Genomic DNA, 22,570 nt, shown 5'->3' with positions numbered 1-22,570 from the left:
TGGTCTTTTTGATACAGGGTCTCCCTGTAGCCCCAGCTGTCTTGGAACTCACTATGTAGACCATACTGGCCTTGAACTCACAGAGATCCACCTGCCTCTGCCTCCAGAGTGCTGGGGTTAAAGGTGTATGCCACCACTGATAATAATTTTTTAAGGAAAGGAACTCAGGTTATTTTGCCATGTGGATAAATATTCTCACTGATACTTCATTTTAATTTTTTTGGCAGGTGCCTGAGTGCTAATAATAGTCAGCTGTATGTTTGTTTTAGTCCTTGTCTATGTAGTTACATATTTTTTATTCAGTTTACTCATGTTAGACTTACCTTAGTTAGAATGTTTTATAACAGTGGAAGATTATTTTGGATTTTTTTCTTTTGTTACTGAACTTATAAAAAAATTTTATTTTAATTATGGGGCGGGGTATGCACATGAATGTAGATGTCCTCAAAAGGCAGAAACTTTGGATCTCCTGGAACTGTAGTTACAGGTGATTGTGAACCTCCTGACATGGGTATTAGAATCTGAACTTGGATCCTCTTAACCTCTGAACCATCTCTCCAGCCTGTTACTGAATATTTTGTGAGAAATGTTGATCTTGAGGCTAGGAGATGACTCAGTGAGTAAGAACATTTGGACCTGAATTTGAATCCCTACCACCCACATAAAAAGCTGGGCATGGCCGTGCATACCTGAAACCTCAGTGCTGTGGGGAGCAAAAACTGGAGGGTTGCTGGGGGTGCTGCTGCCAGCCTAGCTCCTGGTTCAGTGAGAGACCGTTCTCAAAGGAATATGGCAGTGATAAAGCAGGGCACCTCACATCCCCATGTGGCCTCCACATGCACTTGGACAGGTACCAAGCACACCTGAACATGCACATGCTCCTGTACCACACATCCATACTAGGATAAATATGTATGTGTATAGAGAAAGAGAGAAGGAAGGTAAGATCTCAAGTCATAATGCTTTGCTCTGTTTACTTATCTCAAATAAGTCACTAAATTACATAAGATTTAATATTAGTTCATTGGATCTCAACAGCAGCTTTGACCATTATATTTGCAGGTGCAGAAGAAAAAATCCTAACAGAATTTCGGGAAGCTTGCCATATTATACCTCATGACTTCCACCTGCAGGCAATGGTTCGATCCGCTGGCAAGTTGGTTCTTATTGACAAGTTACTTCCAAAGCTTAAAGCTGGTGGCCATAAAGTTTTAATCTTTTCCCAGATGGTGCGCTGTCTAGATATTCTAGAAGATTATCTCATCCAGAGGAGGTGAGGAATAAGTCATTTTAGTCTTAAGATTGCCATGTCTTCATAAAGCTGCAGGGGAAGCTGGGGTACAGCTCAGGCGGAGTGCCTGGATGTGCAGGGCCTTGGTTTCTGCTATTCAGCCACTTATTTTTTTCCCGGTGGCTCCCTCCCCCAGGTACTTATATGAACGTATTGATGGGCGAGTTAGAGGCAACCTTCGACAGGCCGCTATCGACCGCTTTAGCAAGCCTGACTCGGACCGCTTTGTCTTCTTGCTATGTACCCGTGCTGGTGGACTTGGTATTAATCTTACAGCTGCTGATACCTGTATTATCTTTGATTCAGACTGGAATCCACAAAATGACCTGCAGGTAAAGAAGTTATTTTCTTAGAAACACCTGTCTAACCCCAGGAGCTTTTTTTTTTTAACTTTTTTTTTTTTTTTTAATGTGTATGCGTGTATTGCCTGCATGTAGGTAAGTGCACCCATCTTGTGCAATGCCCTCCGAAGTCAGAAGAAGCTGTCAAATCCCCTGGAACTGGAGTTACAGACAGTTGTTCACTGCTATGTAGGTGCTGGGATTCGAACCTGGGTCTTCTGCAAGAACAGCCAGTGTTCTTAACCGCTGAACCCCTTTAACTTTTTAAATGTATTTATTTAATATGTATGAGTGTTACACTTGCATATGTGTATGAGTGTTACACTTGCATATGTGTAAGTGCACCATGTCATGCAATGCCCACAGAGGCCAGAAGATGGCATCAGAACTGGAGTTATAGAAGATTGTTAGCTTCCATGTGGGTGTTGGCTTCAAAACCAGTTCTCCAAGAGCAGCAGTGCTCTTAACTGCTGAACCATCTCTCCAGCCACCCCCACCCCACCCCAAGTGGTTTTTAACAATAGCATAATCTCTTAGACCTCTCTATCTCTTTTTGAGGGGGGCGGGGCATGGGTGTGGTGGGAGGTTGAGAAAGGGTCTCACTATGTAGCACTGGCTGGCCTGGAACTCACAGAGATCTGCCTGCCTCCTAAGTGCTGGGACTAGAGGTATGCACCACCATGCCCAATTTAGATAGACCTCTCTTTGAAAGAGTATGAAACTGTTTACCTAGAGATGGCACTTTGGAATCAGTTAGCATTCTGTAAAAACCTAATAGTAAATGTTGTAAAGTTACTATAATTCTTTTTGAAAGGCCTATGGTTACTGTTGCAACTACTCAACGTCTGCTCCCATAGCACAAAACAGCTGTGGACAAACAACATGCAAACGAATGGGTCTATATTTGAATAAAACTTCATGTACATAAAATACCCACACAGATTACAGTTTGCTGTCCCTGTTTTATAAGTATGGAAGAACTGTGACTTGACAGTGTGCATCTTTTACTCCCATCTCATTTTCTTAGCTTTTTGTTTTCCTTTTGTCTTTTTAAAACCAGGCCCAGGCACGGTGCCATCGGATTGGACAGAGTAAAGCTGTGAAGGTATACCGACTCATCACTCGTAATTCCTATGAGAGAGAGATGTTTGATAAAGCTAGCCTCAAGTTGGGATTGGATAAGGCTGTGCTTCAGTCCATGAGTGGTCGGGATGGCAACATCACTGGAGTAAGTCTGAGATAGTTTGTGATACATCATAGTAGAAGGAGATTAACAATTTTTTAAAGAACTTTTTTAAAATGTGTGTGTGCCCTCACACACACCTGGCATGCCACAGCTTACGTGCAGAGATCAGAGGATAGCTTTGGAGTCATTTCTCTCCTTCCACTTTTATGTGGGTTCCAGGGATCAAGCTTGGTTTGCCAGGCTTACTCAGCCTGCTGAGGCATCTTGCCAGCCCAAAAGCAGTGTTCTGCTCCAGAATCTGATCACCTTGTTTAGATTCTCAATTGTTGTTTATTTTTCTTTCAAATTTTATTTTATTTATAATTGTTAAGTAACTGTATTGATTAGTATTTCTTAAAATATTAAGGCATTATTCTCTTTGTAGGCTTTTCATCTTTCTCTTGGTTTTTGCAGATCCAACAATTCTCCAAGAAAGAAATTGAAGATCTTTTAAGAAAAGGCGCATATGCAGCCATAATGGAGGAAGATGATGAGGGCTCAAAATTTTGTGAAGAAGACATAGATCAGATCCTGTTAAGACGAACTACAACCATCACTATTGAATCTGAAGGAAAAGGTTCTACTTTTGCCAAGGCATGTTCTGTCTATGGCAGATCGTAGAAAAACAGAGATGGAGATAGGAATTTCCAGGATTTAAATGATTTTAAAATACAGTTGATCTTCTGGGTATGGTTGCTTGCCTTTAATCCCAGCACTCGGGAGGCAGAGTCAGGCAGATCTCTGTGAATTGGAGGCTAGCCTGGTCTACATAGCAAGTTCCAGGCCAGCTAGGGCTATAGGGAGACCCTGTCTCAAAAAGACCCCAAAATACAGTTGCTAATTTCCTATTGCTCAAAAAAGCATTGTAGCTAACTTTATTCTGCCTTGGTTTCTTACTAGGCAAGCTTTGTTGCTTCTGAAAATAGGACAGATATTTCCCTGGATGATCCCAACTTTTGGCAAAAATGGGCCAAAAAGGCTGACCTAGACATGGATCTGCTGAATAGCAAGGTGAGGTTATTCTTCTTTTGAGGAGGAAGTATTGCACAAGCCAAGTACTTGCAGTCTCCATAGCTTCTCTGATGCTTTTATGCTAATTGCAAGTTATGGTGGCATATTAAATACAAAGGTTATTGTGGGAACTTTCTATATCTAGGACGTCCTGAAAAACCTACATGTTGACTACTTTTTCTTCCTGAGTCCTTATGGATTATTTTTTATGCCCTAAAAAATTATTTCAAGCCATAATTGCCTGGATTCTTTTCCCATGAGCATATCATAGAGTTCTATCTCCTTCTGTTTTTTGTGAAGAACAACTTGGTGATTGACACACCTAGAGTGCGAAAACAGACCCGACACTTCAGCACACTGAAAGATGATGACTTGGTTGAGTTTTCTGATTTGGAAAGTGAGGATGATGAGCGGCCACGCTCCCGCAGGCATGACCGTCATCATACTTATGGGCGCACTGACTGCTTTCGAGTGGAAAAGCATCTCCTGGTATATGGGTAAGAATGCCATTTGGTGTGGGAAGTAGTGCATCTGCATACAGACTGACTCCCTGTTATCTTTGGGATTGGAGACTGTGGCCAAGAGGGATACAGAGAAACGGTATACCTTTGAGAGGGTTCATTATGTTTATTTTGTTATGCTTTGCAATATATTTGCTTTCAACTTTCTGGGGCTGGGGTGTATCACTGAATTTTAGTTCATCCCCACCCAATTTTTTTTTTTTGGTCTTTTTGAGACTCGGTTTCCCTGTAGCCCCAGCTGTCCTGGAACTCACTATGTAGACCAGCTGGCCTCAAACTCACAAAGATCCACCTGCCTCTACCTCCCAAGTGCTGGGATTAAAGGTGTGTGTCATCACACACCCCCCCACCCCCAATTTTAATACCGTTTCCTTTTCTATTTTGTTAGTTGGGGAAGATGGCGAGATATTTTGTCTCATGGACGCTTTAAGCGGCGTATGACTGAACGAGATGTGGAGACCATATGCCGTGCCATCCTCGTGTACTGTCTTCTGCACTACCGTGGGGATGAAAATATCAAAGGCTTCATTTGGGACTTGATTAGCCCTGCTGAAAATGGCAAGACAAAAGAATTGCAGAATCATTCGGGTCATTATCAACTCTTTCCTGTTCATCTCTCTACAAATTATTTAGTCCTTTTCAGGTGTAAGGGTTTTTCTCAATCCCAGTCTTTGGTGTCTCCCGTTTTCCAGGTCTGTCTATTCCTGTGCCCCGTGGGCGTAAGGGGAAAAAAGTAAAATCACAAAGTACTTTTGACATTCATAAGGCAGACTGGATTCGGAAATACAACCCTGATACTTTGTTTCAAGATGAGAGTTATAAGAAGCACTTGAAACATCAGTGTAACAAGTAAGACTGGTATTTAGGTGACATTTCCCACTGGAGACTGTCTGCACACTGACTAAGGCCTGTCTCTCCCTTCTAGGGTCCTTTTGCGAGTACGAATGCTATACTACTTGAGGCAAGAAGTTATTGGAGACCAGGCAGAGAAGGTGTTAGGGGGGGCCATTGCCAGGTAGAGTTCATTGATTTATTTATTTAACATTTATTGTTTTATGCTGTGGGGTGGGCAGGGACATGCCACCGTGTGTATATAGAGGTCAGAAGACAACTACAGGAGGAGTAAATTCTCTCCAATGTGGGTTCCAAGATTTGAAGTCTGGTTGTCAGCTTGGTGGCCAGTTTTACTTGCTGAGCCTTCTTCCTGACCCCTTCATTTATTTATTCATTTTATTTCCTTCCTTATTCTAGGAGTGATTGGGTTTTTTGTTGTTGTTTTTTAATTTCTTTCTATATTGTCTTTGCAATACCTGATAATTAAAATCCATATACCAGAACTGTATTTCTGTATTTGACACAAGTTCATAGAAGTAGGGCAGACACATGAGTGTTTAAATTAAATGAAGAAAGCAACCCATAATAATCATCCAAGGATTCACTTCTAACACTGCTTTACTGACTTACACATTTAGTGAGATTGACATATGGTTCCCAGTAGTGGATCAGCTGGAGGTTCCAACAACATGGTGGGACACTGAAGCTGATAAATCCCTGCTCATTGGAGTTTTTAAACATGGTAGGTACCTTCCAGCATGTTCCTTTTGTATTGAAGATGCGTGTCAACAGATAATATATTTAACAAAATGCTTATGATTAATAACTCATCTTTAATAACTTTATAGATAAATAGGAAACTAGTTTTTAAATATCTGTAGCAGACCAGTTAGTTCCTATAATTAGATATTCAAGAAAGGCCTGATGGGAAGTTATATCTCAAGGTAGGGAGCCTCTATCTCTTGGTTACCTCCCTATATGTTGTTGGGGTCTACATTAAGGTTCCACAAGTTGGGGAGGTCAATAATGAGTCCAGTCCTGTTAATAATAACCATTGTTAATTTGAATGACTCTCCTCTGGCATGCTTAAAGTACTGTAGTCATCTAAAGGTTTAGTAGTCACACTGAGTTGAAGCGAACCCTAATTTCTTTCCAGTTTTTGCCTAATAAGAATCCCTAAGCATTAAAAGTAGTTGAATGTTAATTTCAGCCTTTAGGTATTTTGGAATGTTGTTTGTTTGTAGACAGGGTCTCCCTGTAGCCCCAGCTGGCCTGGAACTCACTATGTAGATGAGGCTGGCCTCAAACTCACAGAGATCCACCTGCCTCTCCCTCTGGAGTGCTGGAATTAAAGGCATGCGCCACCACACCTGGATGGTTTGGGTTTGGGAGCTTTTTTGGGGGGGGGTGTCATTTTTTTGAGTCAGGGTCTCCCTGTAGCCCTAGCTGTCCTGGAACTCACTATGTAGACCAGGCTGGCCTTGAACTCACAGAGGCCTGCCTCTGCCTCCCAAGTGCTGGGACTACAGGCGTGTGCCACCACACCCGGCTAAAACTATTAAAATTATTAAAATTGTAAGTACAGTAATATCAACATCCATCCAAGTTAATGCTAATTGCTTTTTGGTTTTTCTTTTTTTAATTGTATTTTTTATTATGAGCAAAGTAACCTACTAATTATTCCAACAGCATATGAAATAAACAAAGTGAGCCTCTGAATGTACGGCCCTTTCTCTTCTAGGCTATGAGAAGTATAACACAATGAGGGCAGACCCAGCCTTGTGCTTCCTGGAAAAGGCTGGCCGACCAGATGACAAAGCCATTGCAGCAGAACACAGAGTGTTGGATAATTTCTCTGACATAGTAGAAGGGTGAGCATTGGTGTTATATCTTCAGCTCTATCTGTACTATGAACGCCATTGGTTACTTGTGCTAAGAGACTCCTTAGCTCTAGCCTTAACTCTCATTGGGATTCTTTTTTTTCTTTAAGATGGATTCTCATTATGGCTGACCTGTAGACCAGGCTAGCCTCAAACTCATAAGATCCTTCTGTCTCTGCCTCCCTAGTGCTGGGATTAGGAGCCTGCACCACCATGCCCAGCCTCTCATTGGTCTTAGGGTGGTTTATTTTGCCTGGGTACATGTCCCAATGATGAGTTGCCATGCTAATACTGAGTCACCAGGTAGGGCAGTGTTGCCCTGGTTTGGGTGCCAGTGAGTTTAACAAAACTTCTCATGTGGAGACCTGAGGGACATATGAAATGATGGGCTTTACTAAGGAGTATCTATTGACTCTTGCATGATTCTTGCTTGATCTCTTTGATGATCACATCTTCAATTAGCTTGCTAGGGCTGTCAAAAGAAATGTATTCATTGCAGATCATTTATTCTGTCACCTTGCTGCTTGATAAGAGCAAAGTAGTAAAAATTAATAATGTTTAAAAGGTATGAACTGGGCTGGAGAGATGGCTCAGCAGTCAAGAGCATTGGCTGCTCTTGCAGAGGACCCAGGTTTGATTCCCAGAACCCAGGTGGCAGCTAACAACTGTCCATGACTCCAGTTCCAGGGGATCCTATGCCACCTTCTGACCTCTTCAGACATTGCACAATACAGGTGCACTTAAACACATGCAGGCAATACACTCATACACATAAAATAAAATTTTTTTAAAAAGCATAAACTGGGGCTGGAAAGATGGCTCAGCAGTTAAGAGCGCTGACTGCTCTTGCAAAGGGCCCGGATTTGATTCCCAGCACCCACATAGCAGCTAAGAGCTGTCCAGTTCTCTGGGAATCCAAGCCCTCTCTGACCTCCCAAGGCATTGCATGACATGGATGCACTCATATACATGCAGGCAATATACTCATACACATAAAATAAAAATAAAATATTTCAACTAAGCCAGGTGTAGGAGACATCTTTAATCCCAGCACTTGGGAGGCAGAGGCAGAGAAGGAACTCACAGAGGAACTCTGAGTTGCAGACTCACCTGGTCTACATAGCAAGTTCTAGGCTAGCTGGGTCTACCAGGAGACCCTGTCTCAAACAACATAAAAAGGGTTAGAGAAATGTTTCTGTGGTTAAGAGCACTTGCTGGTGTTGCAGTGAACTCTGGTTCAGTTCCCAGCACTCACATGGCAGCTATTAACCACCTGTCGAACTCTTAATTCCAGAAGATCTGACACCCTTCTGGCCTCTTGTAGGTACCAGGCATGAACACACATGCAGGAAAACACTTGTATAGCCAAAATAAAGTCTTTTTAAGCATGAACCATTCAAATGAATAAATAGTAGTTTTAGAGGAAGAAAAAAATGATTAAGCAATAAAAAAAAGTTAAGAAAAAGGAAGTGTTGGGGCTGGAGAGATGGTTCAGCATTTAAGATTAATGGTTACAGCTGGGCATGGTGGTGCACACTTTTAATCCTAGCAGAGGCAGGTGGATCTCTGTGAGCTCAATGCCAGCCTGATCTACATAGTGAATAGTGAGTTCCAGGCCTGCTGAGGCTACAAGGAAACCCTGTCTTTAAAAAAAAAAAAAAAAAAAAAATGAGTACTGTTTGCTCTTATAGAAGACTTGGGTTCAATTCCCAGCACCCACATGACAGCTAACAACCATCTGTGACTCTACTTCCAGGGGATCTGATGTCCTCTTCTGACCTCTGAGGGTATTGCATGACATGGGTGTGGGTACACTTACATACATGTAGGCAATACACTCATACACATAAAAGTAATAAAAATATTTTTAAAAGGAAGTGTGCTGATCAAAGTATTCACCTCAAGCTAGGCATGTGGTAGCATCCACTTACAGGCCCAGGTAGATTCAAGGTCAGAAGTAGGAAAATTGAGCCTGTAAGTTCAAAACAAGTCTGAGCAAGTTTAGCAAAAAACTCTTTATCAAAAAAAACTTTTAAATGTTGGTGTTGGTTTTTTTTTTCCCCCCAGAATCAGGCAGTTATGAATGGTAGTGTCACCATCTCATAGTTGTATGTTCTCTTAAATGCTATGCTTAACTGATCCAGAGCTCAGAACCTGGCCTGCCGTTCCTGGAAGCTTGAAATCAAAGAATGGTCCTTGCTGAATTGTATGTTTGGCCAGGTTGCTTAGAAAAAGAATATATATTACTATCCTTTCTTTTTTCTTTACCTCTGGATAATTTTAGGATTGACTTTGATAAGGATTGTGAAGATCCTGAATATAAACCACTCCAGGGTCCCCCAAAGGACCCAGATGATGAGGTAAGAAATTCATTTGAGTCTAGCTTTTATCTAATAATAAATATTTTTATCTCTTTCCATTTGTTGAACATTGAAGTAGTGTGTGTGTGTGTGTGTGTGTGTGTGTGTGTGTGTGTATAAGGATTATAATGCTAGCCTTAGGGACATTAGTGATGATTTTGTAGAAGAGGTAGGGCCCTAGCTGTATGTTAGCTGGGCGTGGTGGTGCATGCCTTTTTAATTCCAGTACTCTGGAGGCAGAGGCAGGTGGACCTCTGTGAGTTCAAGGCCAGTCTGGTCTACATAGCAAGTTCCAGGACATCTGGGACTACAGGGAGACCCTGTCTCAAAAACACCAAAAAAAATTTTATCTGGCATGTTCCTAAATCCCATATCATCTCACTATTAATAAGGACTGATTGTTCATACTCTTATTTTTTTAGTTGGTTGCTTCTAAATATTTGTGAGGGTTCCTTTCATTAGAAATTTTTCTTATCCCTTGGTGCCCTGGAAGGACAGACCCAAGAAAGTGATTTCAGAGTGTCAACTTCTCACTCCCCTCTCCATCCTGTGGGGTGGATCTCCTTCTCTAGGGTGATCCCTTGATGATGATGGATGAGGAGATCTCGGTCATTGATGGAGATGAAGGTAATTCTCAATCAACCAGTATATTTTTGTGTGGTTCGGGTTGGGGGATTATTGACTAAATTCTGTCCTATCTTGGGATACCTAAAAGCTTTGCCTTTCTGTGGGCTGAAATATAAGTATTATTTCTACTATCCTTCTATACTTCCTATTCATCCTGCTTTGTTTCCCACAGCTCAGGTGACTCAACAGCCAGGGCATCTATTCTGGCCTCCAGGCTCTGCCCTAACAGCTAGGCTTCGCCGCCTAGTAACAGCCTATCAGCGCAGCTACAAGAGAGAACAGATGAAAATAGAGGCTGCAGAACGTGGGGACCGGCGACGACGACGTTGTGAAGCAGCCTTCAAGCTCAAAGAAATTGCACGACGGGAAAAACAACAGCGGTACGCTCTAGCTAGGGATTCAGGCTGAACTGTGAGTGTCTTCAAGTATGGGCCCTGTTCTGAGGAGACCTCTTAGGAAAGGTTTGGAATTTCATACAGAAGGATAATCTTTCCTGCCTTCAGTTGTTAAACCTCTAGTACTTAAGAATGGTGTGGGGATACAGCTCAGTGGCAGAGCACTTTCCTTAAGAGTCTCAGTATGTGCTGGGGATACAGCTCAGTGGCAGAGCACTTTCCTTGAGTCTCAGTATGTGCTGGGGATACAGCTTAGTAGCAGAGCACTTTCCTTAAGAGTCTCAGTATGTGCTGGGGATACAGCTCAGTGGCAGAGCACTTTCCTTAAGAGTCTCAGTATGTGCTGGGGATACAGCTTAGTAGCAGAGCACTTGCCTTGAGTCTCAGTATGTGCTGGGGATACAGCTTAGTAGCAGAGCACTTGCCTTCCATGTATAAGGAAGGTTTAGCACTGCTAAAAAAAATTTTTTTTTTTGGTCTTTTTGAGACAGGGTCTCCCTGTAGCCTCAGTTGTCCTGGAACTCACTATGTAGACCAGGCTGGCCTTTTTTTTTTTTTACCTTACGTGCATTGCCCACAGAGGTCAGAAGAGAACGTTGGATCCCCTGGAACTGGAGTTAATGGGCAGTTGTTAGCCACTGTGTGAATACTAGGAATTGAACCCAGGTCCTCTGCAAAAGCAGTCAGTGCTCTTAACTACTGAGCCATCTCTCCAGCCCCAAGAAAAGGTTTTAATATAGATTTAAGCTCAGTCAGAGAGAGAAAGAGAGGTATAACAAAAAGGACATAGCCAGTAGTTGCCACGTAAGAGCACAGAGTGCTGTGCATTACCCGCATCATTTTCCTCTTGGAAATTCTATGTTTTATTTCGCTTTTTCTCTTTTCAACTTTGTTGCCTTTCTGTTCAGTTTTTTTTTTTTGTCTTTTTGAGACAGGGTCTCCCTGTAGCCCCAGCTGTCCTGGAACTCACTCTGTAGACCAGGCTGGCCTTGAACTCACAGAGATCTGCCTGCCTCTGCCTCCCGAGTGCTGGGATTAAAGGCGTGTGCCACCACGCCCGGCCTGTTTTTGTTTTTTCAACCATCCTCAGAAGTATCCGGTTTTCCTGAAGTATGCTGATCGCTGTTGCCTTACTCCTCCTTCCTTTGTAGATGGACAAGGCGTGAACAGACTGATTTCTATCGGGTGGTCTCTACTTTTGGTGTGGAGTATGACCCTGACAACATGCAGTTTCATTGGGATCGCTTCCGCAATTTTGCTCGACTGGACAAAAAAACAGATGAAAGCCTTACCAAGTACTTCCATGGCTTTGTGGCCATGTGCCGACAAGTGTGCCGCCTTCCCCCAGCCGCTGGTGATGGTAAGATTGTAGAATCTAGGATGGATGGACTGGATGGTAACAGACAAACCCTTGGTTCATTCCTCTTCTCATCACTGTCTCTTGCAGAACCCCCAGACCCTAATCTGTTCATTGAGCCCATCACTGAAGAGAGGGCCTCACGGACTCTCTACCGAATTGAATTGCTTCGGCGCTTACGGGAACAAGTTTTATGCCACCCCCTTTTAGAAAATCGGCTGGCATTGTGTCAGCCTCCAGGTCTTGAATTGCCCAAATGGTGGGAGCCTGTTCGTCATGATGGGGAGCTTCTACGAGGGGCAGCCCGCCATGGGGTGAGCCAAACAGACTGCAACATCATGCAGGACCCAGACTTCTCTTTTCTGGCTGCGCGTATGAATTACATGCAGAATCATCAGGCGGGAGGGCCAGCTACATCCCTGTCCCGCTGCTCTACTCCACTGCTACACCAGCAGTTTACCTCGTGCACTGCCTCACCATTGCCCCTGCGGCCAGATGCTCCTGTTGAAAAGTCACCTGAGGAGACAGCTGTCCAGGTCCCCAGTCTGGAGGGTCTGACTTTAAAGCTAGAACATGAGGTGGTGGCTAGAAGCCGACCCACCCCCCAAGATTATGAAATGCGTGTAGCTCCCTCTGATACCACCCCTCTGCCCCGGAATGTTCCACCAGTCAAACTGGAGGATGAGGATGATTCAGACTCTGAGCTGGACTTAAGCAAGCTGTCACCGTCATCCTCTTCTTCCTCATCCTCATCCAGCTCCAGCTCCAGCACTGATGAGAGTGAGGACGAGAAGGAAGAGAAGTTAAGTGAGTGCCTGTGACAAGCTATAGACCCTTTCCCTGTTCCCCTCTGCTATTTCTCCTCTAAGTGCATCCTCTTTGAGATTTAAACTTTCATTTGATAAAATGTCAAGAGATCTATTATAGGCCTTCATTTAGAGTCTGTGCAATACATTCCCATTTAACGTTATTCTACCATTTTGCTCATACATTCTATGTGATCTCTAGCTGCTGACCGGTCCCACCCAAAGCTGTATGATGAAGAGAGTCTTCTGTCCCTCACTATGTCCCAAGATGGATTTCCAAATGAAGATGGAGAACAAATGACCCCTGAGCTTCTGCTGCTGCAGGAAAGACAGAGAGCCTCTGAATGGCCCAAGGTAACAGCCTCAGGACCTGCACATTATGGAGTTCAGAAATAGGGGATGACATTATATACAGGGGAATAAGGGTTCTGAAGAGCTTTTGGGTTTACTGTGTTTAATACAACTTTTCTTAAATGAAACTCTTCATAGTTGATTTAAGGATGGGATGGGATAGTATTACTTCCTACCTTTCCATTTTCACTCATTATGGCAATAATATCACTATTGTGTAGCTGACGGTTGCATAACTAGTACTCAGACTCTTAAAGTGGCGTATTCCTTTTGCCCATTCAGGATCGTGTTCTGATCAACCGTATTGACCTCGTCTGCCAGGCTGTACTCTCAGGGAAATGGCCCTCTACCCGCCGGAGCCAGGAAATGGTAACAGGAGGAATTTTGGGGCCAGGCAATCATGTATTAGACAGCCCCTCTTTGACCCCAAGAGAATATGGTGACTCTCCAGTCCCTACACCACGGAGTGGCAGTGCAGCTTCCATGGCAGAGGAAGAAGCATCTGCAGTCACTGCAGCAGCAGCCCAGTTTACCAGACTTCGCCGAGGCATGGACGAGAAGGAATTTACAGTTCAGATCAAAGATGTAAGCTCTATGTTTCGACATTGAGAAGTGGCAGGAAGAGGGGAGTCCTTGTTAACCAGTTTCATTAGTAGAACACTAAACACATTTAGTAACTAACTTTGAAAATGAGAGTGCACAACAATCCATTTAGGAAAAGACTGGAGTAAAAGAAGGATGTCCTGAAAACTAAAATGATGGTTTTTGTGGTGGCACACGCCTTTAATCCCAGCACTTGGGAGACAGAGGCAGGTGGATCTCTGGAGGCTAGCCTGGTCTACATAGCAAGTTCCAGGCCAGCTGTGGCCATAGAGAGACCCTGACTCAAAAAGGCAAAAGAAAAAGGAAAGAAAAGAAAACTTATCTGAAACAAGACTTTTGGGAGGTTAAATTCTAGACCTGAGCCTTTTTTTTTTTTTTTCTTGTCAAGGTGTATGCGTGTATTGCCTGCATGTAGGTAAGTGCACCCGTGTTGTGCAGTGCCCTCGGAGAACAGAAGACGCTGTCGGATCCCCTGGAAATGGAGTTACGGACAGTTGTTAGCTGCCATGTGGGTGCTGGGATTTGAACCTGGGTCTTCTGCAAGAACATTGAGTGTTCTTAACCACTATCTCTCCAGCTCCCTGAGCCTGAATTTTTAAAAAATGAAAACAAATTATAAGCTATTCAAATTACACCTGAGTATTTTGAGACCTTAAAAAAAAAACATTCTTTTATCTTATATATAGAAGTTTTTATTTTTCCTGGTTGCCTAGCCTTATGAACTTTCCTGAAAGGAAAACAGTTCGTAGTATACAGTGGAGCAGTAGGTGTTACCATAATAGGTGGCTGTGTTGATACTGAACACCACTTTCAGAGTCTTAAACCTGCATTGGGTACTGTGATGAGCGCCATGTCTCTTAAATCTGCCTGGGGACTACTAGGCCAAGAAATGAAATTTTTCTAAGGAAAAAGTTTCACTGTTTATGTAATTCCTCCTCTCCATCAAATGGCCTGCCTTCTTACCATTGTTGAGCCACAAAATAGCCCTTAGTTCATTCTCCAAAGTTTAATCTTTACTTTAAAAAAAATTGTAGCTGGGCATGGTGGAGAATGCCTTTAATCCCAGCACTCAGGAGGCAGAGACAGGCTCCATCACTCAGTTCAAGGCCAGCCTGGTCTCATAGTGAATCCAGGTTAGCCTGTGGCTACAGGGAGACTCTGTCTCAAAAAGACCAAAAAAAAAAAAATTGTATTACTGTACATGTATGTGACGGGGGGGTAGCGTGTGTGCTATGGTGGGTATGTGGTCAGAGGACAGTTTGTACAGTCAGCTCTCCTTTTTTAATGATTCCAGAGACTGAACTCGGTTTGTTAGGCTTGCTCTGCAAGCACTTTAGCTACTGAGCCATCTTGCCAGGCCTTTACTTTTTTAAATTATTTTTGTTTTACATATATGAGTGTATTGCCTGCATGTCTATCATTGTACCTGCGTTGTGCAATGCCTGTGGAAATCAGAAAACCTCAGATCTCCTGGATCTGGAGTTATAGATGGTTGTTAGCCACCATGCGGGTACTGGGAATCAAACCTGTGTCCTCTGCAAGAGCGAGCAATCAGTGCTCTTTACCACCGAGCCATCTCTCAGCCCCTTATGTTTACTTTTATTATGATAACATGTTTCATATAGTGTCTTTGATGGGCGGGGTGTCTTCCTAGGAAGAAGGATTGAAGTTAACATTCCAGAAGCACAGATTAATGGCTAATGGTGTTATGGGAGATGGGCACCCTCTGTTTCATAAGAAGAAAGGGAACAGGAAAAAGCTAGTAGAGGTAAGTGGTAAAGAAACTCTTTTACTTTGTGATTAGATAAGGTCTTTATATCATGAGTAATCAAAGGCAGTGGGATTCTATCTCATGAACTGAGTGTCGTGGCACATACCTTTATTCCCAACACAGGAATAAGAGGCAGGTGGATCTCTGTTGAGTTCAAGGCCATCCAGGTCCACACAGTGAGTTCCAGACCAGCAAGGGCTACATAGTGAGACCCTGTCTCCAAAAAAAAAAAAGAGTTACCTCATGACTATTGGCTTGTCCTCCCCTTCCCTCTGTGCTCCAAAAAAGTGTATGTGCTCACGGGGGTGGATTCTGGGTTTGCAGCTGGAAGTGGAGTGCACGGAAGAGCCTAATCACCTTGATCTGGACCTGGAGACCCGAATCCCTGTCATCAATAAAGTGGATGGTACTTTGCTGGTGGGTGAGGATGCCCCACGCCGGGCGGAACTGGAAATGTGGTTACAGGGTCATCCAGAGTTTGCTGTTGATCCCCGATTTCTAGCGGTGAGTGGCAGTTCCATCCAGCCAGATTTAAAGCCATTCTCTTGGTATTTAAGGTGTATGAGAGGGAGGAAGCATGCCATATTGTATCACTGTCTTTGTCTGCAAGACAGGAATAAAAATACCCAGGCTTCTTACTGAATTGTTCTGAGAGCCAAAATGCAATTTTAAGGCACCTCTTAAACTAAATGGTTGGAAAATATTTACTGTTAAACTTACATAAACCACCCAATTGGGGGGAGAGATCTACTTAAGGGCAATTTCCCACTGTGACTTACCTTTGTTTATACAATAAGCATTTATTGTCAAACAAAAGACAATAGTTCCTTAATATTAGTCCAGAGGCGATCTCCATTCCTCTAGGCTAATTGATTCTTTTTTATTGCAGTATATGGAAGAACGTAGAAAACAGAAGTGGCAGAGATGTAAAAAAAATAATAAGGCAGAATTGAACTGTTTGGGAATGGAACCAGTACAGACAGCTAACTCTAGAAATGGAAAAAAGGTGAGCCCAAATCATCGTCACTAATCTCACACTGTCCTCCGTAGTCTATGAAGTTTCCTGATGATTGAGACTTTGACGCTTTTCCCAGTAAAACTGCCTTTAATTTACCAAGTACTTTTACTGGTGTTCTCAACTGCAGTACTTTAAGCATATGAAAGTAGAAGAATTAGGGACTGGAGAGATTGCTCAGTAGTTTAAGAGCACTGGCTACTCTTGCAGAGGACCCAGGTTCAATTTTTAGCACCCACATGGCGGCTAGCAACTGTCCATATCTCCAGTTCGAGGGGATCCAACACCCTCTTCTTCTAACCTCCGAAGGCACTGCACAACACAGATGCACTTACATACACACAGGCAATACATTCATACACACAAAATTTAAAAATAATAAATTTCTTAAGTGTAAAATACTTTTTCCCCTTTTGCTAGAGATTAAACCCAGAACCTCATGCTCTATCACTGAGCTATATATATCATCAGTTAGATAATCTCTTAAAAGCTTTACAATTCCATATATTTTAGGAGTGATCAGGAATAAGTAAGGCTCCTAAAGAAAACATTCATGAAGTTTCCTATTAGATTGAAAATCATTAATAAATGTCAGGAATGGAAAAAGCACAGGAAACCATGTTTTACAAATTCATGACAGTTTTCATTACTAGGTTATTTCATACCAAGCTTATAGCTATTTGACTAAGCAGGTAAAAGTGCTTGTTATACAAGCCTGTCGACCTTAATGTGTATGAGTGTTTTGGCTGCATGTATGTAAGTGTACTACATGTGTGCAATGCCCCACAGAGGCAAGAAGAGGGTGTCAGAGCCCCTGGAACTGGAGTTATGGACAGTTGTAGGCCACCATATGGGTGCTGGGAATCAAACCTGGGTCCTCTAGAAGAACAGCAAGTGTTCATAACCACTGAGCCATCTCCCCAGCCCCCTTTTTAAAAAATTTTTAAAGATGGGAAACTGGGCTGGGTTTAGTGGCTCAGACCTTTAATCCCAGCGCTCAGGAGGTAGAGGCAGGCAGATCTCTGAATTCAAGGCCAGCCTGGTCTACACAGGGAGTTCCAGACTAGCTGGGGTTACAGGGAGACCCAGTCTCAGAAACACCAAAATGAATGAATGATCAATCTTGCTGTGCTGTCTGGTCTATTTCCAAACTCCTGGGCTCCAGTAATCTTCGTTCCTCTCTGTCCTCAATCGCTGGGACTACAGGCATATGCCTCCTTGCCAGGAACAATGTTCTTAATTCTTAGTGTAAAATTGATAGTAATTCTAGCTCTACATTATTACTGAAGCCCACAGGAGTTAGGTATTGTACTTAGATTTTGAAGTCTACACAATAAGTATTAAATTTTTTTCCATGTCAAAAATGTATTTTTCCATGTTAGCTGTTAGGCTTAGATATTTTTGTTTTTTAATATTTGTTTTATTTGTATGAGTGTAATGCCTGCATGTTTGTAAGTGTACCTGTGTTATGCAGTGCCCTCAGTGGTCAGAAGAGGGCATCAGATAAGCTGCCATGTGGGTGCTAGGAATTAAGCCAGTGCTCTTAACCACTCAGCCATCTCTCCAGTCCCTTGGCTTAGATTTTAAGTCTTGGAAATGTCCAGAGACATAAGTATGAGCTTAATGCCAGTTCACCCACTATCGTGCTTAGGTTGACAGCAAAGCAGGTCACAACTTCCAGCCTTACTGATCTTAGAACTGAGACCATCTAGGGAAAAAAACATTTTTTTTAATTCAGCAGATATGTAAAGATTTATAATGCTTGTTTTGTTGTAGAGGTTGTTTTTTTGTTTTGGGTTTTTTGTTTTTGTTTTTGTTTTTGTTTTTAGTCAGGGTCTTGGTAGTCCAGGCTAGCTTGGAAGTAACTGTATCCCAAGCTGGCCTTGAACTCTGGGCAGTTCTCCTGCCTCACCCTCTCAAAGGCTGAGGTATTAGCCACCATACCTGGCAGATTTTTTTTTTATCATTTTAGAAAAATCATTTTATTAAATTGGTAAGTTATCCATAAACTTCCTGGCGTTACAGACATCTAGATGTCTTAATCTGACCCTGCCCTTCAGTGCTAATAGAGGTTAGCTGTAACTGTCTGTGTAGTTGTCCTGCACTTCACAAGGTAAGATCATGTGAACAAGTGCATTTTTTCTTGTACATGTACTGATGCATTCACTGTCTTACTCAGATCTCTTGCTAAGAAAGGTGTGAGATGGTCACTGCAGTAGTTATGATAGCATGTCAAAGAAACAAAACCTCTTGGTTCATGTGGCTGTCAGTACCAAATCAGTGATCTTAGCTTGGTATCAAGTGTAGCATTCCCTCACTCCCATTGCCACCAGTCAAGCCTAATGTGACTACACTTGTTTTGCCTCTTAGATCCACTAAAACGCATCTCTAAGCTAGGACACTACTGGTTTCTCCATCATGGCGCCGCCACCCCCCCCCCCCCCTTCCTTTTCATTGTCTTTGTCTCTCCCTCCCAGGGTCACTATGCTGAAACTGCATTCAACCGGGTTTTGCCTGGGCCAATCGCACCAGAGAGCAGCAAGAAGCGTGCCCGTAGGACGCGGCCAGACCTTTCTAAGATGATGGCCCTGATGCAGGGTGGAGGCACTGGATCTCTATCTCTGCATAACACCTTCCAACACAGCAGTAGTAACCTACAGTCAGTGTCATCTCTGGGTCACACCAGTGCCACTTCTGCATCTTTGCCTTTTATGCCGTTTGTGATGGGTGGTGCAGCATCATCCCCTCATGTAGACTCCAGCACCATGCTTCATCATCACCACCACCACCCCCACCCCCACCATCACCACCATCACCATCCAGGCTTGAGAGCCACTGGCTACCCTTCTTCACCAGCGACTACCACTTCTGGTACTGCCTTGCGGTTACCAACACTGCAACCTGAGGAGGACGATGAGGATGAGGATGAAGATGATGAGGATTTATCTCAGGGCTATGATAGCTCAGAAAGGGACTTCTCACTCATCGATGATCCTATGATGCCAGCCAACTCAGACTCCAGCGAAGATGCTGATGACTGAAGCCCCAGCACAGTCCCCATTGCTGGGGTGGGCTGCTGGATTCTTACTCTGGCCCTTGGACTGTGGAATTGTGGGGGGGCAGGGAACAATATGGGGAAACCCAGGACTCCAGGGGGTGAAAAGGAAAAGAACGAACTTGTACCTGATTGCCCCTGAATTTTGAGAGGTTTGGGTGGGGAGGGGAACTCCTAAAAATAATAAATGACCACTTCCTCATTTCTGGGGAAGGAAAGGAGCCTAGAGCAGCTGGTGTGCTCACCCCTCCCTGAGACACCTCCATTAACCACAGACTATGTAGCACTGGCCCTAGCCTCTGGCAGAGCCTGTTCCTGGCCAAACTGTGGATATACAGCTGGAGGGTCAGGAACTGTTACCTTCCCCTTGGCATTAATAAATTTAAGTTAATCCTTTTCCACTCTTCCCTTGTTCTATACTTGCTCAAACACGATTTAAGTGCCAATTGTGAGCATGGTGAGTAATTTCAACACCATTCTTCTAGTTCAATACTGTTATCACAAATAGAAGTCATGTATATGCATGTGAGGTGATATATAAATGTGGACGATCCCATTTGCTAAGGCCAAGAGAATGACCTAAAGTAAATAAGCAAAATGTTTTGGGTTGAACTTCAAGTTCTAGGCGAGGACGAATTTCAAGAACCACGTGCATTTTGTTTGAATTAACTGAAATAACCATGCTTACGGGAAGCCACAGAAGGGTGTTGCTTTCATGCAATTTAGCAAAGGCATTGGCTGGTCGAAAGGGTGCTGTCCTAACTTGGGCCCCCGCGGGGCTGGCAAGAACCAAGGGTTTGGGGGGCCCCCTCAGCCATTTGTTTCCTTCCACCGTCCTACCATCCCGTCGTCTGCAGGTTGGTTTTCCCTCCAAAGCTAAGTCCTCCACTTAAGGTGCCAGTAGTGAGCGCGCAGAGCTCCAGACCCAGCACCGAGCTGTACAACCACAGGCGTGGACACGCCGGCCCGGGGCAGCGGAGAGTGCTTCCGCCGCCGGGTCTTCGCCCCACTCGCTCTTTCTGCCCCCTCCGTTCCGGGGCTCGGCCGCGCACGAGGCAGGCGCGACGCGGCCCCCCACCTTTGCTGCTCGGTGCCCCGAGGGCGGGGCGGGGTCACGTGACGGCGGCCCTCGCCAGGCGGCGGCAGAAACCCACAAAACCCGACTCCGCTCAGTACGTCCGGCCTGCGCCTCACTTTTGTCTCTTCCTATGCTCGCCTTCCATCCTTCCGAAAGAGGCTTTTTAAAAAAGTCCTAGGCGCTGTTGGGACCCGGAAGCGGAAAGAGCCCTGTGTGGTCGGTACTTCCGGGTCACGGAGAGTGCGGGATTCCGGGCCGAACGCGGGTGGCGGTGCTGGGACCTCGCGTGATTCTCAGAGCCCGAGGGGAAGCGGCGTCCGGGCAATGGCTGTGACTCTGGACAAAGACGCGTACTACCGGCGAGTTAAACGGCTGTACAGCAACTGGCGGGTAAGAGCCGCGCGGCACCCCGGGAACCCACCATCCCATAATAGCCCGCCCGCGGCGCCCTAGTCCCTCGCGGGCGCTCCGGCCCGGCCCCGCCGTGCTACCCGCGCTGCGCCCACCCGCGCACTCCCCGCCCCGCGCGCCCTGCAGCCTGGCGCCTTCCCGCCCTGAGAGCGTCCCGCGCGCCGACTCCCGCCTTGCTGCGTCCGGCGGTGTTCCCACGCACGCACTCCGGCCCCGCGCAGCCCCACGATGCCGCCCCGGCTCCCCCAACATCCCTGCCCTGCGGGAAGGAGGGGCCGGGGCTGTGCGCGAGTCTCCGCGGCGATGCTGTGCGGGCCCGGGGGGTGAGAACGCTCCCGCTCAGCGCTGCTCCTTGCTCTAGGCCCCGGGTGGGTGCCAGACCTACGCCGCAGGCTCCGGCAACCGTCGGCTGCTGGGATGTCCCAGACCCAGTTTCCTTGTAGCTAGAATAACCCGGGCACGTGTTCGGGAAAGAGCTCAGAAGTTGCAACTCTCCCAGATTGGGCGCTTAGCCGCTTTATAATCGCGCATGATTAAAGACTTTTTTTTGTAGTAGTAGTTTATTATTTGAACAGATTTGATGGTCTTCTCTGATGCTGTCGGAAATGTCTAACGTAGGTCAGTCCCGACCAAATAGCAGCTCTGTATATTATCTTACAACTTGATCTCTACAGTCCGAGCTCATGCCTGTAACCACAGCATGAGGAAAATCACCAGTTTCAGACCATCCTGGACTTCATAGTGAGGCTGGTCAATCCGTCCAGCAGTCGATGAAAATTGATCTACTGAAAGCAATAAAAGTTGGTTATTTGCCGTTCATATGAAATATGCTTGTGCATCTTTTAGGCAAAATGTATTAGATACTTGAAAGTAAAATAGAGTCTCCTGCATTTTATTAAAAACCAAACTGTATGGCAGATGAATGCTGACCATAAATTTAAAAAAATTTTTTTCATTGGTTAATTTATTCTAGGTAAAGTACAGTCTCACTGTCAACATTTATATTTGATTAAAAAAAACCTGGGGAGTATCTGACTATGAGGCTTTTATTGCCTCGTGGTTTCTGGGGTACACTTCCAATCAGAAGCCCCCACTTGAGCCTTCGATCCTGGAATTATATTATACACTTTGGTGTTTTTTCTAGTCTAAAGTTCATCGGGTTCGTGCAAATAACATTTCTTAATTTTCATAATTTAAGTCCTAAAACCAATCAACATTATACACTTTGAGGAGACATGTCTAAAGCATTAAATCTTTTATCTGAAATAGTCATCCTTTTGTACTGCTATCTTAGGGGGTGGCTCCAGGAAGCCCTCCCCCCTCAAGCATACCAAATCCCCAGTTGGACAAGCCTTTAAATGATGGGATATTTGCTCAGAACTTTTGTGCGAACTGTATTTTAAATCACCAGTAGAATACTAACTATGATGTAAATGATGTGTGTATAGTTATTGTTTAGAGAATGAATGATGTTAGTTTTTTCATGTCCAGAGTAGGTGTGATCTTTTTTCGCTATCATATTTTCAGTCTGCAGTAAGTTGAATCATGGATATGGAAGGTTGACTCCTGTGTGCTTTTGGAGATCAGAAAATAGATTCAGCCCAAATCACACTTAGAGACTAGGGATACGGTTAATGG

General features: G+C 44.3%; 2 protein-coding genes and 1 non-coding gene across 8 annotated transcripts in view; all 3 read left to right on the top strand.

Moving 5' to 3' along the window:
• The window catches only part of Chd8 (chromodomain helicase DNA binding protein 8), a 63,305-nt gene extending 43,457 nt beyond the window's left edge, over positions 1–19,848 (top strand). For 5 of the 6 annotated variants that reach the window (XM_017798057.2, XM_029563369.1, XM_017798058.2 and 2 more), the window contains 22 exons: positions 1,063–1,273; positions 1,428–1,623; positions 2,693–2,860; positions 3,272–3,451; positions 3,758–3,868; positions 4,169–4,365; positions 4,778–4,977; positions 5,058–5,238; positions 5,315–5,404; positions 5,862–5,965; positions 6,965–7,094; positions 9,388–9,463; positions 10,036–10,090; positions 10,263–10,470; positions 11,637–11,845; positions 11,933–12,649; positions 12,851–13,002; positions 13,282–13,584; positions 15,257–15,370; positions 15,698–15,877; positions 16,263–16,379; positions 18,866–19,848. In XM_017798057.2, the coding sequence (XP_017653546.1) occupies positions 1,063–1,273; positions 1,428–1,623; positions 2,693–2,860; positions 3,272–3,451; positions 3,758–3,868; positions 4,169–4,365; positions 4,778–4,977; positions 5,058–5,238; positions 5,315–5,404; positions 5,862–5,965; positions 6,965–7,094; positions 9,388–9,463; positions 10,036–10,090; positions 10,263–10,470; positions 11,637–11,845; positions 11,933–12,649; positions 12,851–13,002; positions 13,282–13,584; positions 15,257–15,370; positions 15,698–15,877; positions 16,263–16,379; positions 18,866–19,429 (4,463 nt within the window). In that variant the 3' untranslated portion in view covers positions 19,430–19,848. The remainder of the gene's footprint in view (positions 1–1,062; positions 1,274–1,427; positions 1,624–2,692; positions 2,861–3,271; positions 3,452–3,757; positions 3,869–4,168; positions 4,366–4,777; positions 4,978–5,057; positions 5,239–5,314; positions 5,405–5,861; positions 5,966–6,964; positions 7,095–9,387; positions 9,464–10,035; positions 10,091–10,262; positions 10,471–11,636; positions 11,846–11,932; positions 12,650–12,850; positions 13,003–13,281; positions 13,585–15,256; positions 15,371–15,697; positions 15,878–16,262; positions 16,380–18,865) is intronic. The other variant, XM_008832699.3, reaches the window with a different exon arrangement.
• On the top strand, positions 7,368–7,477 carry LOC115070299. Its single transcript, XR_003849477.1, has one exon. It is a non-coding gene; the product is annotated as a small nucleolar RNA U6-53/MBII-28 (small nucleolar RNA).
• Positions 19,849–20,163: 315 nt separating the features above from the next.
• Positions 20,164–22,570, top strand: part of Supt16h (SPT16 homolog, facilitates chromatin remodeling subunit) — a 45,495-nt gene continuing 43,088 nt past the window's right edge. The window contains exon 1 of the mRNA XM_008832698.3: positions 20,164–20,911. Within this exon, the coding sequence (XP_008830920.1) occupies positions 20,846–20,911 (66 nt within the window). The 5' untranslated portion in view covers positions 20,164–20,845. The remainder of the gene's footprint in view (positions 20,912–22,570) is intronic.

The sequence above is a fragment of the Nannospalax galili genome, unplaced genomic scaffold (genome assembly GCF_000622305.1).
Source record: "Nannospalax galili isolate Female #2095 unplaced genomic scaffold, S.galili_v1.0 scaffold1256, whole genome shotgun sequence".
Taxonomy (NCBI): domain Eukaryota; kingdom Metazoa; phylum Chordata; class Mammalia; order Rodentia; family Spalacidae; genus Nannospalax; species Nannospalax galili.
This window is presented reverse-complemented; position numbering and strand designations above follow the sequence as displayed.